Source organism: Siniperca chuatsi, linkage group LG22 (assembly GCF_020085105.1).
Source record: "Siniperca chuatsi isolate FFG_IHB_CAS linkage group LG22, ASM2008510v1, whole genome shotgun sequence".
NCBI classification, from domain to species: Eukaryota; Metazoa; Chordata; class Actinopteri; order Centrarchiformes; family Sinipercidae; genus Siniperca; species Siniperca chuatsi.
The window spans coordinates 21,451,352-21,470,065 of NC_058063.1; the positions used below are offsets into that span (position 1 = coordinate 21,451,352).

The window sequence follows — 18,714 nt, forward strand, 5'->3', positions numbered from 1 at the left end:
TAAATGCTCCAGTGTTTCAATATCAGTTTCGCAGAAGTTTAAATGCAAAATGAATCGTTTTGTCTCAGGTTTGTTTTGCTTTGTTTGATTCTCGTTCTTCTCGCGACATCTTGTGGTTCTACGTGCGCAGCGCAGCCGGGAGGACAGGCAGCTCTCGCGATACTTCGGTTGTCCAAAGGTCCGTTCCCCTATTCTTACCACTCAAAGCAGACAGCGGTCGGAAAAGTTGGTTTTGAGCCCAGAAACCTGCTTTTTCTACCGGTAAGAGATGCCGATACACGTTTATTCACGTTAAAATGTTAGATTATATACACTTCATTATTTTACCAAATGTAAAGGGTATTTATTTGAAGGTTTTCCCCCGTGTCAACAAACTTAACGTTAACGGTTTGAATGCTAGCAACTGTCATGATGACAAGATAGCTAACGTTACGTTAGGCTTATAAAAACTAACATTTTTAATTTTTGCTAACAGCTCGACAGCCGTTATTAAGTTTTATTAAATTAAGCTAGTTGTTTCATACTGTATTTATTGTATGTTATTAACTTGTTTCACTTAATTTAATATTCATATATTTGTTTTCTAGCTACATATTTTCATTTGGGACCATCACCAGCTTTATATTTTAAAAGTAACGACGCTATATTCTCATAATTGTTTAATATACATGGAATATATGTATTTACAGTGACCAAATATTGAAGTACTTATCATTTTCCCCATGCCCAAAATACTGTCATATGTATATTTATACTTTTCTGTGTATTGTCTGTGTGTATTTAGACAGCGATGAAGAGCAGACCCTGATGATGGTGATGGTGATGGGGCGAGCAGACAGTTGAAGTGTTCCGAGGAGGAGGAGGAGGAGGATGAAGATGAGGAAGGTGAAGTTGAGGATGAACCACAGCCAGCTGCTGTTTCTGTCCAGGGAAGAAACATCTGGAAACTTCCAGAAAGAAGGAACGCTGCGAGTTGGACGGCAGGAGAGAGGTCAGACGGGTTCTACTGTATTCTATTTGTGCTACAGGTTTCAGCGTCTTTCCTCTTCTCGTCTGTTCTCTGTTGCGTTCTCTTCTGTTCTCTTTTGATCTGTTGCGTTCTCTTCTGTTCTCTGTTCTCCTCTGTTCTCTTTTGATCTGTTGTGTTCTCTGTTGTTCTCTTTTGTTCTGTTGCGTTCTCTTCTGTTCTCTTTTGTTCTCTTTCGTTCTGTTGCGTTCTCTTCTGTTCTCTTTTGATCTGTTGTGTTCTCTGTTGTTCTCTTTTGTTCCCTTCTGTTCTCTTTTGATCTGTTGCGTTCTCTTCTGTTCTCTTTCGTTCTGTTGCGTTCTCTTCTGTTCTCTTTTGATCTGTTGTGTTCTCTGTTGTTCTCTTTTGTTCCCTTCTGTTCTCTTTTGATCTGTTGCGTTCTCTTCTGTTCTCTTTCGTTCTGTTGCGTTCTCTTCTGTTCTCTTTCGTTCCCTTCTGTTCTCTTTTGATCTGTTGTGTTCTCTGTTGTTCTCTTTCGTTCTGTTGCGTTCTCTTCTGTTCTCTTTCGTTCCCTTCTGTTCTCTTTTGATCCTTTGCGGTCTCTCCTGTTCTCTTTGTTCTGTTCTCTTGTTCTCTTCTGTTCTCTTTTGTTCTCTTTCGTTCACTTCTGTTCTCTTTTGATCTGTTGCGTTCTCTTTGTTCTGTTCTCTTGTTCTCTTCTGTTCTCTTTTGTTCTCTTTCGTTCACTTCTGTTCTCTTGTGTTCCCTTCTGTTCTCTTTTGATCTGTTGCGTTCTCTTCTGTTCTCTTTTGTTCTCTTTCGTTCACTTCTGTTCTCTTTTGTTCTCTTTCGTTCACTTCTGTTCTCTTGTGTTCCCTTCTGTTCTCTTCTGTTCTCTTTTGATCTGTTGCGTTCTCTTCTGTTCTCTTTGTTCTGTTCTCTTGTTCTCTTCTGTTCTCTTTTGTTCTCTTTCGTTCACTTCTGTTCTGTTCTCTTCTCATCTCTCCGACCCCTCGCTCTCAGTGGTCTGAGGTCAGCTGCCTTGCAGCCTCCATCTGTTTCCATCCCCTGACTCACTCTGACTTTACTTCCTGGAACGTTTGTGTGTCCGGCAGAACAACAGCTGAACGTTTCCATTTTAACAGAACTTGAAGTGTTTTCTGTCTGTGTTCTGCACACTAACAGCCCTCCTCTGTCTCAGCTCTCACCGAGAAGTTTTGCCGGCTGAGAGGAAACCTGCTGTTCATCCTGAAGAAACAGGTGAGAGAGACAGATTTTCTGTGCTTTTGTACTTTAATATGGACATAAGAGAAATATGTGAAACATTAAAGCTGAAGTAGGCAATATTATTTTAGTTGAAATACGTAATTCTGACCTTTGCATGTCACTAACAATATTTAATTGAAGGGTTCCTTTAAATAAATGTGTGCCTGGGGGCGTCCGCCCCTTTGCATTTAGTTTTTTTTTAGAAACTGGACCCGGTCTGAATCAAACAACCAATCAGGCTTAGCTAGCACATAACTAGCCAATCACAGCGACTCTGTACAAACAAGGGTCATCCAGTTTCTACGTGTCTTGGTTCCTCTCTTCCAGAGCCATGTAGAGAGGTGTGTTACGTTACAACGGCGTATAGCTAACAAAAATAAGATAGCGAACGATTCGGTGGCTATCCTGTCGTTAGCCTAGCAGAGAGGAAGGGGGCAGAGCCATGTAGAGAGAGGATAAGGGCGAAGCTGGATGTGGCCAGTGCCCCACTGGACCACCAGAGTCCACAAGCACCAACACACACCAGTTCACAAGCACCATAATCACAATAAAGACAAAATAACATGCTCCGAGCCCGGTCTGAAAGGTGAAAGCATTACACCCATCTCACGTAACACACCTCTCTACATGGCTCTGAAAGGGAGGAGTCGTTTTGATTGGCTAGTTACGTCCCAGCTAAGCCTGATTGGTTGTTTGAGTTTCTAAAAAACCTAAATACAAAGGGGCGAGCGCCCACAGACACACTTTTTTTTTTAAAGGAACCCATCAATTAAATATTGTTAGTGACATGTAATGGTCAAAATTAGGTATTTCAACTAAAATAATATTGCCTACTGCAGCTTTAACCCAAAATGTGTTGGGTTAAAAGTAATGGATAAACAGTTTAAATAGCTAAGTAATGGATAAACAGTTGAAGTAGTTAGCTAAAAGTAATAAATGGTTGAAAAAGTTGGCTAAAAGTAAAAAGTTGAAATAGTTAGCTAAGAGTAAAACCATTGAAACAGTTAGCTAAAAGTAGGCTATTGGATAAACAATCAACAAACAGTTGAAATAGCTAGCTAAGAGTAATGGATAAACATTTGAAATAGCTAAAACGAATGGATAAACAGTTGAAATAATTAGCTAAAAGTAAAACCATTGAAACAGTTAGCTAAAAGCAGGCTATTGGATAAACAGCTGAAATAGTTAGCTAAAAGTATGGATAAGTAGTTGAAATAGTTAGCTAAAGGTAATAGATAATTAAAATTGTTAGCTAAAAGTAAGGGACAAACGGTTTAAACAGTTAGCTAAAAGTAAGGGATAAGCGGTTTAAACAGTTAGCTAAACGCAAGTGGAAAGCAGTACCTTTACTCAAGTACCATATTGAAGATGCACGTTACTTAATTATTTTTAATTTTTCACTTTATACTTTGGTCAAGGTACAGGTGTAGCAGCAATGCTGTGGTAGTAGCGGCTAGTAGCAACAGCTGCAGCTTTGGCAGCAGGACCATGAAAAGTAGTGGTAGGACTGGTATTAGTAATCTATTAATAATAATTGATTAATAAATATATGCACTTATAATCAATGTAAATTACATGTTAACAGCAACAATAATTGACCGGTTGATAACCTCACCCACCCCTGTGTGTGTCTGTGTGTGTCTGTGTGTGTGTGTGTGTGTGTGTGTGTGTGTGTGTGTGTGTGTGTGTGTGTGTGTGTGTGTGTGTGTGTGTGTGTGTGTGTGTGTGCAGGGTGGTAAGCTAGAAGAGGTGTTGCTGTTGGAGAGATGTGAGGTTATGAAGCTTCCAGACGATGACAGACGATTGGCTGTCAGTAAGTAACACACACACTTTAAATACAGCAACGCTAGTTTATTGTCACAGCTAAGTAAAAGCAGTAAAATGTGTGTGTGTGTGTTCAGGCTTTGATAGCGGCGACCCTCCTGCGTTCCTGGAGTCCAGCAGCTCTGCAGAGTGCGCGTCGTGGCTCGGCGTCCTGAGAGACGCCAACACCGAGGCGCTGAGGCGACGCGCCACGCGTCTCCGCGCGCTCATTAACGCACACGCCACCCGGCGCACGCAGCAACACACACGCGCCGCTTCACGCTGCGCCGCGGGAGATAAAAGCCTGCGAGACGCTGGAGGCGCAGGTGAGAGAGTGTGTGTTTGATATTTAGAAACATATTAAAACTTTTATCAAAGCTCCGATACACAACCTGCAGAGCATAACTTAAAATGTTTTCTTCTTTGTTTACAAACATCACTGATCTCAAAACATTAATAACTTAGATTTAGTTTTATTTAAAGACCTGTCAGTCAGTTTGATGTGATGGATTAGTGGAGCGAGTAGCTAAATAGGTAAGGTGGCAGGTAAATCTCCACCTGCTTGTGATTGATTATCCAACTGGTTAATACGTTTTCTCTTTCCCCCCCCCCGACTCTGCAACATGCTGCTCTGATCAATTACTGAGAAGCGAACACAACGTGATCAATCGGTAATTGTCATTTGTAGAGCAGATTCAGTCAGTTTGCAGATGAGAACAGTCAAGGAGAGTTATGTTTATTTGGTTCTAATATTAGGACATATTGTGATAATCATTATTACATGTTTGTATACATTTCTCTTTAACTGTTTATCTGTTTTTAACGTCTTATAGCATATTTATAGCTGTTATTTTGTCAATTTTACCCTCTTATCTGTTTGTGATACTTGATTATTCTCTTTATATTCTGACTTCTTACAAATCTCTTTTATGTGTAGTAACCTTTATGCGTTGTGTGGTTTGGTAAAGGAACCTTGAGTGAAGATTTTTAAATGGCTTTTGCTGTGTGACAATGTATAGCTTTGTTTTATGTTTTATAAAAGTGTAATAACTTGTGCTGGTGTTTGTGGAGTCCTCCTTACAGGAAACACAATAATCGTGTGTTTTTGTAGTGTTTCTGAATAAGACAGGAAGTGCAGAAAACACACCACATGTGCAATTTGGACAAAAATAAAAAATAAAATAAAAAAAATCACGTAAGCTTTATATAGCTTCTTGTTTTTTGCCGGAGTGGACAGACGTAATTAACTGGACGTGCAACAGACATTCGGCAACTAAACTCTTCCAAACTCAGCGTAAAACCAGCAGCACTTAGTGCAACACAGGTGGCTCGGCGTTTATCAGAAACCAGGATCTAGAACAGCCAGATAATGCAGTCAGTGGTGTGTTTAATAGGTGAATCGTGTGGAAAATTGGCTCCCGACAGCAGGATTTCAGAAGCCACTATTACTGAAAGATGAACGGATATTATTTTTAAAGGGATGTCATGTGAAAAACGCTTTATAACTATAGTTTTAATGACATAATATTTTCCAGATTAGTTTAAAAAATAAAGATAAAAACAGATATGCTGTAATGCATCAGAGGACAACCCAGCTCTTGTACAGGCGGAGACAAACACCACCTGACCGGCAGGTTTACGCTCCAGAAAACAATAAATCTGTTTCAAGAACATTTTAGAAACCTTGAGTTCTTGACGTATTACGCATGTTTCTGACTCGCCTTACATGTTTTAATAGTTCAGTCTGCAGTGTTTTTCGGCGTTTGTTGATGTAATGTTGTTTTGTGGCCACAAGGTGGAGTTGAATCTGCTGCTGAAGTCTCTCCGCTGCACCTGACTGTCGGTAGGTGACACACACACACACACACACACACACACACACACACAGAATTACTGCTTTTATTTATTGTTAATGAAGTTCTGTTAAATACTGTGTTTCTTCATGTATTTATGTCATATTTTTACACACACACACACACACACACACACACTTTAGTATTTCACCATGCCGCCTCTCTCTCTCTCTCAGAGTGTCGAGGCGTGGTTGCCGTGGCAGCCAGCAGAGTCCAGCTTCAAGTTTGTGTGATCGACACACACACTCACACAGTCAGGAAGCACTGCTGCTGCGAGATAGTGGAGGTACACACACACACACACCTCACATACAGAGTAACAGCAGGACTTTGTAAAATGCTTATCAGCTTGTGTGTGTGTGTGTGTGTGTGTGTGTGTGTGTGTGTGTGTGTGTGTGTCTCAGGGACCGGAAGACAGTGTGTTTCTAACATCAGTGTGTTTCCGTGGTGACTACCCTCTCTACCATCACAGCGCGATCAAAGTCGCCGTTTACCACGCAGATAAGTCGACATCACGCACCACAGTGAGTGAGTGTGTGTGTTAGCAGGAGTGTGTTTTTCTGCATAGTTGTGTGTGTGTGTGTGTGTGTGTGTGTTAGCAGGAGTGTGTTTTTCTGCATAGTTGTGTGTGTGTGTGTGTGTGTGTGTGTGTTAGCAGGAGTGTGTTTTTCTGCATAGTTGTGTGTGTGTGTGTGTGTGTGTGAATATGAGTGTGTACATGTGTCTGAAAAATTGTGTATATAAGAGGATTAGTGCAAAGGATGTGTAACACACACACACACACACACATCTCAGTTCAGTTAATCTTGCTCTCTCACACACACACACACACACACACACACACACACACACACACACACAGAGAGAGAGGGTAAAACGAGGACAGCCACAGAGAGAAAGTGAGATTTTAGATAAATAGATATTTCCGTTTTCTCCTTCCTTTCTGCCAAACTCAACCCCGACTAGGCGCTCCACTAATCCGCATATTTCCCATGATGCCGGTGGGTTTTTAATCCTGTCGGCCATGATGAAAGAGGAGGAGGAGGAGGAGGAAAAGGTGATGGAGTAAGCAGAGAGATACTGCCGGTGTGTTTTAGTCTTTGCAGCTGTGGACGAACAGAGGAGACGACCGAAACAGGATTTTCAGACGTTTTTTCCTGAAAGATGGATTATTTTGTCCGGATGCCTCCTTTTCCTCGGTTAATGGAAGCTCCTGCTCTTCTTCTTCTTCTTCTTCTTCTTCTTCGTCATCTCTTTTATTTTTTCTGTCTGTAAATGTAGCAAGAAGAGAGCAAGAGAAGTTGTCTCTTAGCTGCTGCTGCTGCTGACAGATTTCATTTATCGTGCGCAAAATTCAATCGTACAATAAGCTTTAATTTCAACGGTGCATTCAGGTGCAGGTGGGAGAGTTGAAGTTAAGTATTGCATTCAGTGTTGGAGGTATTGTGTTACTCTGCAGATTACTTCTTCTTGTAACCAAGTAACTTCTAATTCATCAGTCGGGGCTTTGCGTCAAACTTCATTACTGACTGAAATGTTCCCGAAGCACCGGATATCAAACTGTCACGTACTGAAAGCCTGGTCGGATTTATAATTTTGTTCAGTTATTCTTCGATCACACAGTTCCAGATTTAAATCCACAATTTGCAAGTTTAGGTTTCTGTTTTATGGTCAAAGTTCTTGTTCGGCAGCTTGTGTTTAGATTTGAGAACTTTGGCTTCTTTTGTTTAACGAAAGAAGTCAAAAAAAGTACTGTTTTGGTATCCGTACGGGAATTATAGTGTTGTATCTGCAACTACAGATTACATTCCAAACAATACGCAACCCTAGACGAACATAAAAAGCAACCAGCAGTAAGGGGGGGGGGGGTCAAAGGTCAGAGGTCACAGCACCTCACAATAGATTGGACAAACATTACAGAACGATTCTTATGGAAATGTCCTGAAAACTAGCAGCGGCGAGCGAAGAGAGATTAAAACATTAAACGTTTCGTAACTTTGTCGGATGATTGTTTACTTTTCTGCAGCTGTTTGAATTCTTTTTTATGCATCTTGTATTATTTAAAGCTCTTTGGCACTTTAGTAGCTTAACAAATGTCTTTGATAGCTTACTAGCTTTGGGTCCGTTTTGTATTATATTTTAGTTTTGTATCTCCCTATAATTGTTAATATGCTACATGAAGCACTTTATATTGCAGTCATTTGCTCAAAGGCTGCTGTATAAGAAACAGAGAGTCCGTTTTGGGAGGATTAGCTTTGATATGCAGCAGAGTGTGAGCCTCGCAAGTTAAGTTCTTATTTTTGGGGTGAAGACGTGGACGTCAGCTGGTTATTAAAGTCTGCAGCTATAAACAGGAAATACGACAGAGCGGGAAGTAAACGGGAAGGAAGAGGGGTTTTTCTTTTAAATGCGGCGAGCGATGGCGGCGTGCACCGAATGTTTTTGTCCACCAGGAGAGAACAGCTCCTCTGCTGGACAGGTAGGGAAGTGCGCGCGCACACACACACACACACACACACACACACACACACACACACACACAGTAAATATTCTGTAGTCTGACACATTTGTTTGTCAGTGTAGTTTTTGTGTGTGTTTCTAGGTTTGATGGGGATTAGCATGTAATCTTAAAAGCCTCTTGTTTTGCTGAAGAACTAAATGAAACAGATTAGCTCAGTGTGTGTGCGTGCGTGTGTGTGTGTGTGTGTGTGTGTGTGTGTGTGTGTGCGTTGTTGCCCAAACCTTCAGCTGCAAACGAGGAAATGTGGCAACCGTGTTGTGTGTGTGCGTGGAGTTAACGTCTCTCAATATCCTGTTTGTTTGTTTCCTGTCTTTCTGTCTGTCTGTAAGTGGTTCAGGAGTGGGTGTTAGTGCTGAAGCGATTAGTTGATTAATTGATCGGCAGGAAATCAATTCGAATCATTTAATAATCGATTAAAACTTTATCAAGCAAAATGCCGAAGAAGTTGCTCGTTCGAGAAGTTTGAGGATGCCACCTTGAGTTCTGTGACAATTTATAAACTGATTGACGGATTGAATTAAATCAGTTGTGAAAATAAGTTAGCTGTAACTGGTTAGTTGATAAACAGAAAATGTATCAATACCTGCTAATTATTTAACTGTTTCTCAAGCAAAATGCCAAATATTCTCTGTTTCCAGCTCCTCGAATGTGAGGATTTTCTACTTGATTTTGTTTTATATCATCGTAAATTCAGTATTTTTGGGTTTTGGACTGTCGGTCGCAGAATTTCCTAATTGATTAATTGAAAAAAGAAAGTCACTGATAATAGAAAAGTAACGAAAGCTTAGCTGCAGCTCTAACTGCTTTCACTTCACTTCTGTTCAGACCAACTTGCTGCAGGTAGATGAAGCCAAGGCAAGTTTATTTGAATAGCACATTTCAACAACAAGGCAATTCAAAGGGTTTTACGTAAAACATAAAAGCAACATTGGGCAATATAAAAAGACATTTAAAAACACGGAGTTCAATAGAAAATAAAAACAAGATAAAACAGGAGAGTAAAGGTTACAGTGCAGTGTAAGAAATGAATCATTATATTTGATTTAATAAAAGGCAGCAGCAAACAGAAAAGTCTTCAGCCTTGATTTGAAAGACCTGAGAGTTGCAGCAGTTTGTTCCAGACATGTGGAGCATAAAAACCAAACCGCTTCTCCAGGTTTAGTTTTGGACTCTGGGGACAGGAAGCGGACCTGATCCCAGACCACCTGAGAGGTCTGGATGGTTCATAACGTAGCAGAAGATCAGAAATGTACTTTGGCCCTAAACCATTCGGTGCTTAAACCAACAGCAGTGTTTTGAAATCGGTTCTTTGACAGATAAGTGTAAAGACCTCAGAACTGGAGTGACCAGTGGTCTTCAGGTGGTCGTGGGCTGATTTTGTAATTGTCTTAATGTGGATGTTGAAATTCGGGTCTGAGTCCACGACTTCTGGCTCGGTTTGTGGTTTTTAACGTCACTGATCGGAGCTGAGCGCTGACTTTCAGTCGTTCCTCCTTGGCTCCAAAGCATCACAGTGGACATTTAATCACCTTCTGATGTATATTTACAATCATTTTACAACATTATCATCAAACAGTAATGCATGTGTGCAGGGTCGGCTGCTAAACAGCAGCTTTTTTTGACCAAATGCTGCAGCTAATGATTATTTTTACATTATCGATTAATCTGCCAGTTATTTTCTCAACGAATCTTTGTAAAATATCATAAAACAAAGAAAAATGCAGATTCAAAGTTTCCCAGAGCCCAAGTGGACGTCTTCAAGTGACTTTTTTTTTCGTACCAAAACCCAAAGATATTCAGTTTCATATCACAAAAGATTAAGAAAACATTCACATTTGAGAAGCTGGAACCAGCGGGTTTTTTGGGGGGGCTTTTTGCTTAAAAAAAACTCTTCAATTATTAAAATTCAGCAGCTGAATGTTAATTCTTGGACTTCTTTGAATGCACCAGCAGTTTGCCGTCTGTGGTTTAGCTTCAGACGCACAGCCGTGGTTTATTAAATTGACTTAAATAATCATCTGATGCTTGAAAACCTCCATTATTATTCATCATTTGACGGGAACAGACGCATTAGAAAGGACACGACTGCATACTGACAAAATACCAAAGACATGAAAAGTTTAATTTGACTTCAGTTTGATGTACTGCACGTGAGCGTGTGTGTGCGTCGGGTGATTTGAGTGCTTTTCACTCGTCAAGGTAATCCTCTGAGCTTCCGATTATCGCCATAGCAACAGAGTGATTTTAATGCCATTGCTGCCATTGCATTGACAGAATGGGCCATTTATTAATTAATATTACAGCACATTAGGAAGAAGCTTGAAACTGCGTGACAGCCCTTTATGTAACTCGGATACATCCTGCTTATAATTTAGGGCTAGTGACGTGTGACTGTTTGGTTAAAGGTGTTGTTTTCATGGTGATGTTCATTTCACTTCATGAAACTGTACTGGTGAACTAAAAACTAGTTATAAACCTGGAAGCGCACGTGCTGTGTTTTAAAAAGTTACAACAGATTTATAAAAAAAAAACCAGATGGGGAACTGAAGCTTTAACCAGTAGAAACCAATCTTCACCCAAAGGGAAGAAGCTGAGGCCGGGTGAAACAACTGCCACGCGTTCGAAAAACTCCTATAGACAAAATAAATTTCAATAGAAATGAATGAGTCTCCATAAAGACAGAGGTGGGCGATACATTAATATACAGGTATTATCAATGTAATGAGTATAGATGTCGTTGATGCTGTTTTTTCTTTCTCAAATATCTCATGAAAGCACCTAAAATGCTGTCAGATTATAATACACACTCAGTTTATTAGGTACAGCTAGCTAAAACTAGTGCAGTCTAATACAGCAGTGCTGCAGTAAATCCTCCCTTCATGAAGGTTGTAATGTTCGAGAGGTGTTGATTCATCTGTCTGATCATTTTATAGGATGTAGTTTGTGCTGTTAAACTGTTAGCACCTCTCTGTATAAGATTAATATTTATTTATTCACACATAAAACAGAAATGTAAAACGCTTACACGAACAGAGCGATCGTTTCAACCAATGGATTACTGCTGGATTAGAGCGGTCGGACGTGCAGAAAGTGCCAGAACAGACTACTAAAACACTGAAATGTCACCGTTATTATAAAACAACTCTCTCTTACTTTCTCTCTCTCTCTCTTAGAGGAGCTTTCTGGGATTCACCTCCTTCTCCGTCAGAGATCTGCTCGGGTCCAAGGAGCCTCACATCTCCCTGAGCCTCAGGTAAACACAATCTGCTTTAAACCTCTATATTTCACCTAATATCATTATATATGTGTGTTCCTTTAAATTAACACCTTGCGTCCTCTATCTCTTATTTTAGCCTCGCATTGTCTCCATCTTTTCCCATTTCTTCTCAAAGAAACTTGTGAAATGAATGAAATCGACCTCATAGAAACTTCACAGAGGTCTAGGAGTTGTCACCTGATTGGCCGTTGCTTGGATACGTGAAAACCAGATGAGGAAGTGAGGGGGGGTGTGGGGTGTGGGACTCCACCTCCCATATAAAGTAGTAAAAGACAATCTCTTCCTGATTTTTATATCACAGCGTCTTCAGAGAGGGAGGCAGAGAGTGATAGACGGAGAGCAAGAAAGAGTGAGAGGAGGAGAGAGAGGGCGGCAGGTATACAGTGTAAACAGTAGGTGTGTCTTTGCTGGCATATCCAGGTGTGTCTGATTAATACTGCATACCTGGCAAAGGTTGGCAGAGTTACAGAGCTTCATGCTGCTATTTTATTTTTGCTATTTTGCTGCTTTATATTTCTTTCTGGTTAACTTTTCTTCATAGTTTGTCTTGCTAATTATCTTTGATAACATCACATAGCCACATAGCAAAGTTAGCAAGATATCTTATTTGTATTGCTCAGTGAGTTAGATTTGTCTTTCTAGTCACCTTTTTGTACAAACTTGTTAGCTTACTAGTTTAGTTATCTTGTCTAGTTAATTAGCCTTGCTAGTTATCTTTCTGGTTTCTGGTTAGCTTTTCTCGTTAGTTGTCTGGTTTATAGTTAACTGTCTTGCTAGTTATCTTGTTTCTGGTTAGCTTTTCTTGTTAGTTGTCTGGTTTATAGTTAACTGTCTTGCTAGTGATCTTGTTTCTGGTTATCTTTTCTAGTTAGTTGTCTGATTTATAGTTAACTGTCTTGCTAGTTATCTTGTTTCTGGTTAGCTTTTCTCGTTAGTTGTCTGGTTTATAGTTAACTGTCTTGCTAGTGATCTTGTTTCTGGTTAGCTTTTCTAGTTAGTTGTCTGGTTTATAGTTAACTGTCTTGCTAGTGATCTTGTTTCTGGTTAGCTTTTCTCGTTAGTTGTCTGGTTTATAGTTAACTGTCTTGCTAGTTATCTTGTTTCTGGTTAGCTTTTCTCGTTAGTTGTCTGGTTTATAGTTAACTGTCTTGCTAGTTATCTTGTTTCTGGTTAGCTTTTCTCATTAGTTGTCTGGTTTATAGTTAACTGTCTTGCTAGTGATCTTGTTTCTGGTTAGCTTTTCTAGTTAGTTGTCTGATTTATAGTTAACTGTCTTGCTAGTGATCTTGTTTCTGGTTAGCTTTTCTCGTTAGTTGTCTGGTTTATAGTTAACTGTCTTGCTAGTTATCTTGTTTCTGGTTAGCTTTTCTCGTTAGTTGTCTGGTTTATAGTTAACTGTCTTGCTAGTGATCTTGTTTCTGGTTAGCTTTTCTCGTTAGTTGTCTGGTTTATAGTTAACTGTCTTGCTAGTGATCTTGTTTCTGGTTAGCTTTTCTTGTTGTCTGGTTTATAGTTAACTGTCTTGCTAGCTATCTTGTTTCTGGTTAGCTTTTCTTGTTAGTTGTCTGGTTTATAGTTAACTGTCTTGCTAGTGATCTTGTTTCTGGTTAGTTTTTCTCATTAGTTGTCTGGTTTATAGTTAACTGTCTTGCTAGTTATCTTGTTTCTGGTTAGTTTTTCTCGTTAGTTGTCTGGTTTATAGTTAACTGTCTTGCTAGTTATCTTGTTTCTGGTTAGCTTTTCTTGTTGTCTGGTTTATAGTTAACTGTCTTGCTAGCTATCTTGTTTCTGGTTAGCTTTTCTCGTTAGTTGTCTGGTTTATAGTTAACTGTCTTGCTAGTTATCTTGTTTCTGGTTAGCTTTTCTTGTTGTCTGGTTTATAGTTAACTGTCTTGCTAGCTATCTTGTTTCTGGTTAGCTTTTCTCGTTAGTTGTCTGGTTTATAGTTAACTGTCTTGCTAGTTATCTTGTTTCTGGTTAGCTTTTCTCGTTAGTTGTCTGGTTTATAGTTAACTGTCTTGCTAGTTATCTTGTTTCTGGTTAGCTTTTCTTGTTAGTTGTCTGGTTTATAGTTAACTGTCTTGCTAGTGATCTTGTTTCTGGTTCTCTAATTATTATTTCTAGTTGGATAGGCTAGTTAGCTTAGTAATGCTAGTTGTATTTGACTCTATTTAGCTCATTTTTTATTAATTATTTTGTCTAGAAAGCTTTTTAAGAGGGTGTATTTTAAGAAAAGGAATGGGTTATCCTGTTGTTTTATGAACTTAGTGTTGCCGAGTATGTTTATCATCTTCCTCATGCTTAGTGTAAAAGTATGTTCACCTGCCAGTTTCAAAGAATGACACGCCTTCAGTTTGTTTCAACCTACCTGCACGCAACAACTTTTGTGTTTCCAAACATCAAAAGTCTTTTTTTTCCCTTGCGCTCTTTAATTTAGGACGATGGATGGCGTGAACGAGGTCGGGGAGGTGAAGGTGTCCCGTCTGCAGATGGAGGGAGACAGCGAAGATAAAACTCCTTCTGCGCACAAGGTAGAAAGGAGAAGAGAGGAAGAAAATACTGCATCTCTTTAGTTCCCTTTACCCCCGACTCTCGTCTCTCCGGTCGCGTAACGTTGGGGTTACTTTTTAACGCGACCCCGTGTAGCTTTCTGTTTACAGTGAGAAAAAGAAGAAGACAGAAGTATTTCCCTCCATCTCACCTACTTTATGTCCTCGTCCTGTCCTCCAGTGTCCTGCGCTGTGCGACGGTCTTCACAGCTCCGTCCACGACAGAGAAAACAGTCCGATGATGAGAGCCGGTGAGACACGCATCGTACTTTTCTTACAGTTTGAGAACGTTTTATGTTGCAGGAGTTCAGAGTGATGAATGCATGTTTTTGTATTACTTTTCCGTCCTCACCCTGTGTGCGTGCAGTGCTGTGTGCTCAGGTGTCTAAGGTGTACAGGTTTCAGACGGAGGATCAAAGATGGCTGCTGGTCAGAGAACAGATGTCAGAGACGCCGCTCTCTTTCTCTTTACCCAAACAGCTACTGAGCGCGCTCATACGCGAGCACACGAGCAGGTGTGTTTATGTGTTTCTCTTCCCCCGCATGAAGGCAACATTCACGTCATGTAAGCTTTAGCACACTTGCAGTCTGGAAGCTGTTTTGTGTTTTTCCAGTGTGTTTGGAATAAACAGAAGAAAAAGAAAGACATTGTAGTTAACGTTAGCATTGTGGCAGAGCAGAAAAAGAAGAGCGCCACCTACTGAAACTCAACAGGAAATCCAAAAGAAGGTCAAATACTGTATTTAAGAATGTTTTGTAATGAGCTCATTGGCTCAGATGTTGATCAACCACATGACGTTTTATGGAAACTCTTCATTAAAGATTTTAAATTGTCTTATTTTGCACTATAAAGGTTTACTTTGTTTCTGAATAAACTGTATGTTCTGTACATGTTGAGAACTTTAATCAGCCAGAGAGGCTGAATACATTCATCCCAAATATTCCAGACAGGCGTACAATCGTAGAACCTTACTTACTGAATACTTGTATTAAATATTATGAAGCGACACAAGACTTTTGGTAACGAGTGGGACGTAAATAATCTTAAAATAACATCTTTACAGACTGATGTTAAGCCCTGACTATCTGACAGATTAATTAGTTCAACTGATTTCTTGAATTCCTGCTTTTCCTCTCCTTCCTGTATGTTTGTAGCCTAATTCGGAGGAATTTTGACTATTAAATTTATTTATCATGCGATGTGACTAACTTTGAGGTGGACAGGCCCGGCCGATATGATGGCACACTTTACATGAATTTTTATCTAAATTTCTATTTAAAATGGTTTATAATATGAGAATTAAAGACTAAATGCTGTCATGATTATCACAGATCACAGCATTTAATACCAGAACATCATTTATTGCCTATTGGACACAAGTATGTTGGTCTAATAATATTTTATTTCAGATCTAACGGGATGTAAATGTTACTGTGACTTCTGGTCTAATGGAAGCTGTCCAACTTCACCGTCCGTTCTCGTCCAAATTCGTCTCAAACAAGCGTATATCTGTCTCTTTCGCAGGGTTCAGGAAGTGAAGGAGCTCGGTGACCTTTCACCCCACTGGGATGGGCTCCGCCACGATGTCATCAACCACTGTAACCACCTGATTGGCTCCTATCAGGAAACGCTTGCTGAGCTCGACAAGCTCTCAGGTGAAGTCAGTTAAAGGGCCACGCCATCAAATAGTTTTCATCCTTTAAAGGAATAGTTTGACATTTAGAGTTAGAGAGTTAGATGAGAGGATCGGCTGGAGCCATGAGCCGGTTAGCTTAGCTTAGCATGAAGACTGAAAGCAGAGGGAAACAGTTAGCCTGGCTCTGTCCAAAGGTAAAACAAATCCACCAAGCAGCACCTCTGAAGCTCACTAATTAATGTGTTATATCTCGTTTGTTTAGCCAGAGGAGACTCAAAAATGTCGAACTATTCCTTTAAAACATATTTCCGTAAGAATTTTGAATCCACCCTGTTGCATTGTGGGAAAATGATTTCTTCACTGGTAATATAGTCATAGTGTGTTTGTTTGACTTTCAAACAGCCTCGTCCTGTTTCAAGTCGAGCAGCAGTAAATCAGGTAAACACCTTCAGTTTGTTCCAACCAACCTGCACTCACAGAGGATGGAGGTCACCAATCCCGACAGCACAGGTACGATCAGGAGCCGCTTTTCCTTTAGTTCTTCTTTCTTGTTTACACTTTCATTCACTGTCCCTCGTTTCGTTTGTGTATTTCTTTTGCTCAGTTTTCCCCCTTTTCTTCTGTGTGATTTCGATGCCGCAGCCTTTGTGATCTCATTCGTCGTAACAGTCTCTCCCTCCCTCTCTCTCTCTCTCTCTCTCTTCAGGTGTGTGGTATGACTTCATAACATTTGGTGCTCCAGCTGATCACCACCAGGCCTTCAAACACGGAGGACTGAAGAGACTGCTCAGCAAACACACAAACCACAGAGACAGGTGTGTGTCAGACAACTCCTCACCTCCAGTTTGTGATTGTCCCTCTTTACTCTCCATTTATACAATTTATACTTCGTAGCTTTTCTACTCATACTGTCTTCCTCTCCGTCCATCTCTTGATTTTGCTGCCCGTGGATCAGTCTCTTTAATCTCTGCTCCGTCAGGATTAGCGATGCTGCATTGTAGATTAGCACACAAACACATTTTGTTGAATTATTTGGATCCTCGTCAGGATCCTCACTCTACATACAGCAGCTGCAAGACGAAAACGGGAAAGCATGATGCGCTCAGATTGTCTTCAGTAAGAATCGCCTGTGTAGTGGCGATTTCTGCGGAATAAAGAAACACTCAAGGCAACCACTTGTCTTTCTGTAGGTTTACTTCAAGCGTTCAAAAACATACATCAGTATAACCTGCTTTGAATGAGTCCAGAGGGAAAGGAGCATCGGTTATTTATCTTCAGGGTCGGGCTCCTCAACCGGGGAGTGTCCCTGAAGTCTGGACGTAACAGTCAATAGCATGTTTTGTAGTTCCTTCTCATCATTATCAGTGTACTGTTCTCATCTCGCAGTCCAAACAATCACACACAGATCAAGTATTGACGCCAAACAGAGTCGTATATATATATATATATATATATATATATATATATATATATATATATGTTATATCAGAGAGTCCTGTGTATCAGAATCAGAATCAGAAATACTTTATTGATCCCCGTAGGGAAACTCTTTGTCACAGTAGCTCGTCTTTACGTCAGTGCACACAGGAGAAAGTACTAGAAAACAATATGATACACTATAAACACTATAAAACAGGTCAGAAAATAAATTAAGTATCAGGTGGGTATAAGTATAAGATAAACTAAGTGTCGAGTACCAAGTGGGTTTACTGGTTGATGATGAAAGTCCAGTATAAAATACAGTGTCACCAAATATGTAATAAGTAATAGTAATAAGCAGAGGTGCATGTACTGTCAAGAGTAATAGAGGTATATAGTATCAATACAATAAATAAGAAAACTAACATGGGAAAACTAATATTCTAATATTGTATGTTATACAATTACAGTTGTTTCGGCAGTTTGAGGGATGGGAAGCCTGTTGTTGGCTTTGGATAAAATACATCCATAAATATAAAACACATCAGCGTACTTTGCTAAATGGTTACTTACAGTTTACACGATTTGTAGTAAATGGGCCGAAACATACAAAACCGCAGGTATCGTCCTTTTAAACCAGACCTCGTCTCTCGCTCCAGCTCCAGCTCCATCTCGTACTCCCAGGATGAGAGCTCCAGAGCCAGGGAGCTGCTGGCCAGCGTGTCCCAGCTGCAGCCTCTGGTCTTCGGGCTCGCTGAGGAGCTGCTGTCCGTCTCTCTGGAGCTGAACGCGGCCCGGCTGCAGCAGGTCCTGGACAGCCTGACTCAACAGGTGAGGAGGGGAAGAAGAACACAGGTAACATATTTTGGACGGACAGAAATCTGACGCAAAGTCTTGTTTTGTCTCATTACTCACTCAGACAGACCAATTTGTTCATGCACTCAAAGACGAGCTGGTGAAATGCGCCCTGCTGGCGATCCACAACCAGTTCTCAGCCAACTGCAACTGCAGCCACGTCCACAGCAACGGGTTGCTCTGTGACAACACGACAGCCAATCAGGACGGACAGATCTCGCTATGGCAACAGGAAGCCAGCCGACCGGACAGGGAGTACGACGAGGAGGAATGGGCAAGTTGGAGTGTGTTTGTGAGATCTTAATTTGTTTATGATAGTTTTGTGCTTGTTTTTATACGTGTGTGTGTGTTTGTGTAGGACAGGGCGTGGGCGAACGTTGCCATGAGTCTCAACTGCATCATCGCCATGGGCGACCGGCTGCAGGGGCGGGAGGACCGCTCTCAGGAGCTGACATCATCAGAGCAGCAGGAAGCCAAGGGGGACACAAACTCTCAGAACACCGGTGGGACGTTATTCCACGTTTCTGCTGCTGACATTTATTTATAATATAAAGTATAAGTTTGCCA

The 18,714-nt window shown here is 40.5% G+C and overlaps 2 protein-coding genes across 7 annotated transcripts in view; both read left to right on the plus strand.

The window, feature by feature from the left end:
- Positions 1-18,714, plus strand: part of LOC122870258 (low affinity immunoglobulin gamma Fc region receptor III-like) — a 1,099,642-nt gene that overhangs the window by 812,368 nt on the left and 268,560 nt on the right. The window lies entirely within an intron of this gene.
- The window catches only part of LOC122870087 (type II inositol 3,4-bisphosphate 4-phosphatase-like), a 24,757-nt gene continuing 6,181 nt past the window's right edge, over positions 139-18,714 (plus strand). For 2 of the 6 annotated variants that reach the window (XM_044183830.1, XM_044183829.1), the window contains exons 1-18: positions 139-261; positions 785-991; positions 2,169-2,227; positions 3,965-4,046; positions 4,135-4,362; positions 5,832-5,879; positions 6,066-6,175; positions 6,294-6,413; positions 11,584-11,663; positions 14,125-14,218; positions 14,418-14,487; positions 14,604-14,751; positions 15,762-15,892; positions 16,276-16,383; positions 16,580-16,688; positions 17,952-18,123; positions 18,212-18,421; positions 18,506-18,650. In XM_044183830.1, the coding sequence (XP_044039765.1) occupies positions 871-991; positions 2,169-2,227; positions 3,965-4,046; positions 4,135-4,362; positions 5,832-5,879; positions 6,066-6,175; positions 6,294-6,413; positions 11,584-11,663; positions 14,125-14,218; positions 14,418-14,487; positions 14,604-14,751; positions 15,762-15,892; positions 16,276-16,383; positions 16,580-16,688; positions 17,952-18,123; positions 18,212-18,421; positions 18,506-18,650 (2,035 nt within the window). In that variant the 5' untranslated portion in view covers positions 139-261; positions 785-870. Of the gene's footprint in view, positions 262-784; positions 992-2,168; positions 2,228-3,651; positions 3,735-3,964; positions 4,047-4,134; positions 4,363-5,831; positions 5,880-6,065; positions 6,176-6,293; positions 6,414-6,843; positions 8,369-11,583; positions 11,664-14,124; positions 14,219-14,417; positions 14,488-14,603; positions 14,752-15,761; positions 15,893-16,275; positions 16,384-16,579; positions 16,689-17,951; positions 18,124-18,211; positions 18,422-18,505; positions 18,651-18,714 lie in introns of those variants that run through there. The other 4 variants (XM_044183833.1, XM_044183832.1, XM_044183831.1 and 1 more) reach the window with 4 other exon arrangements.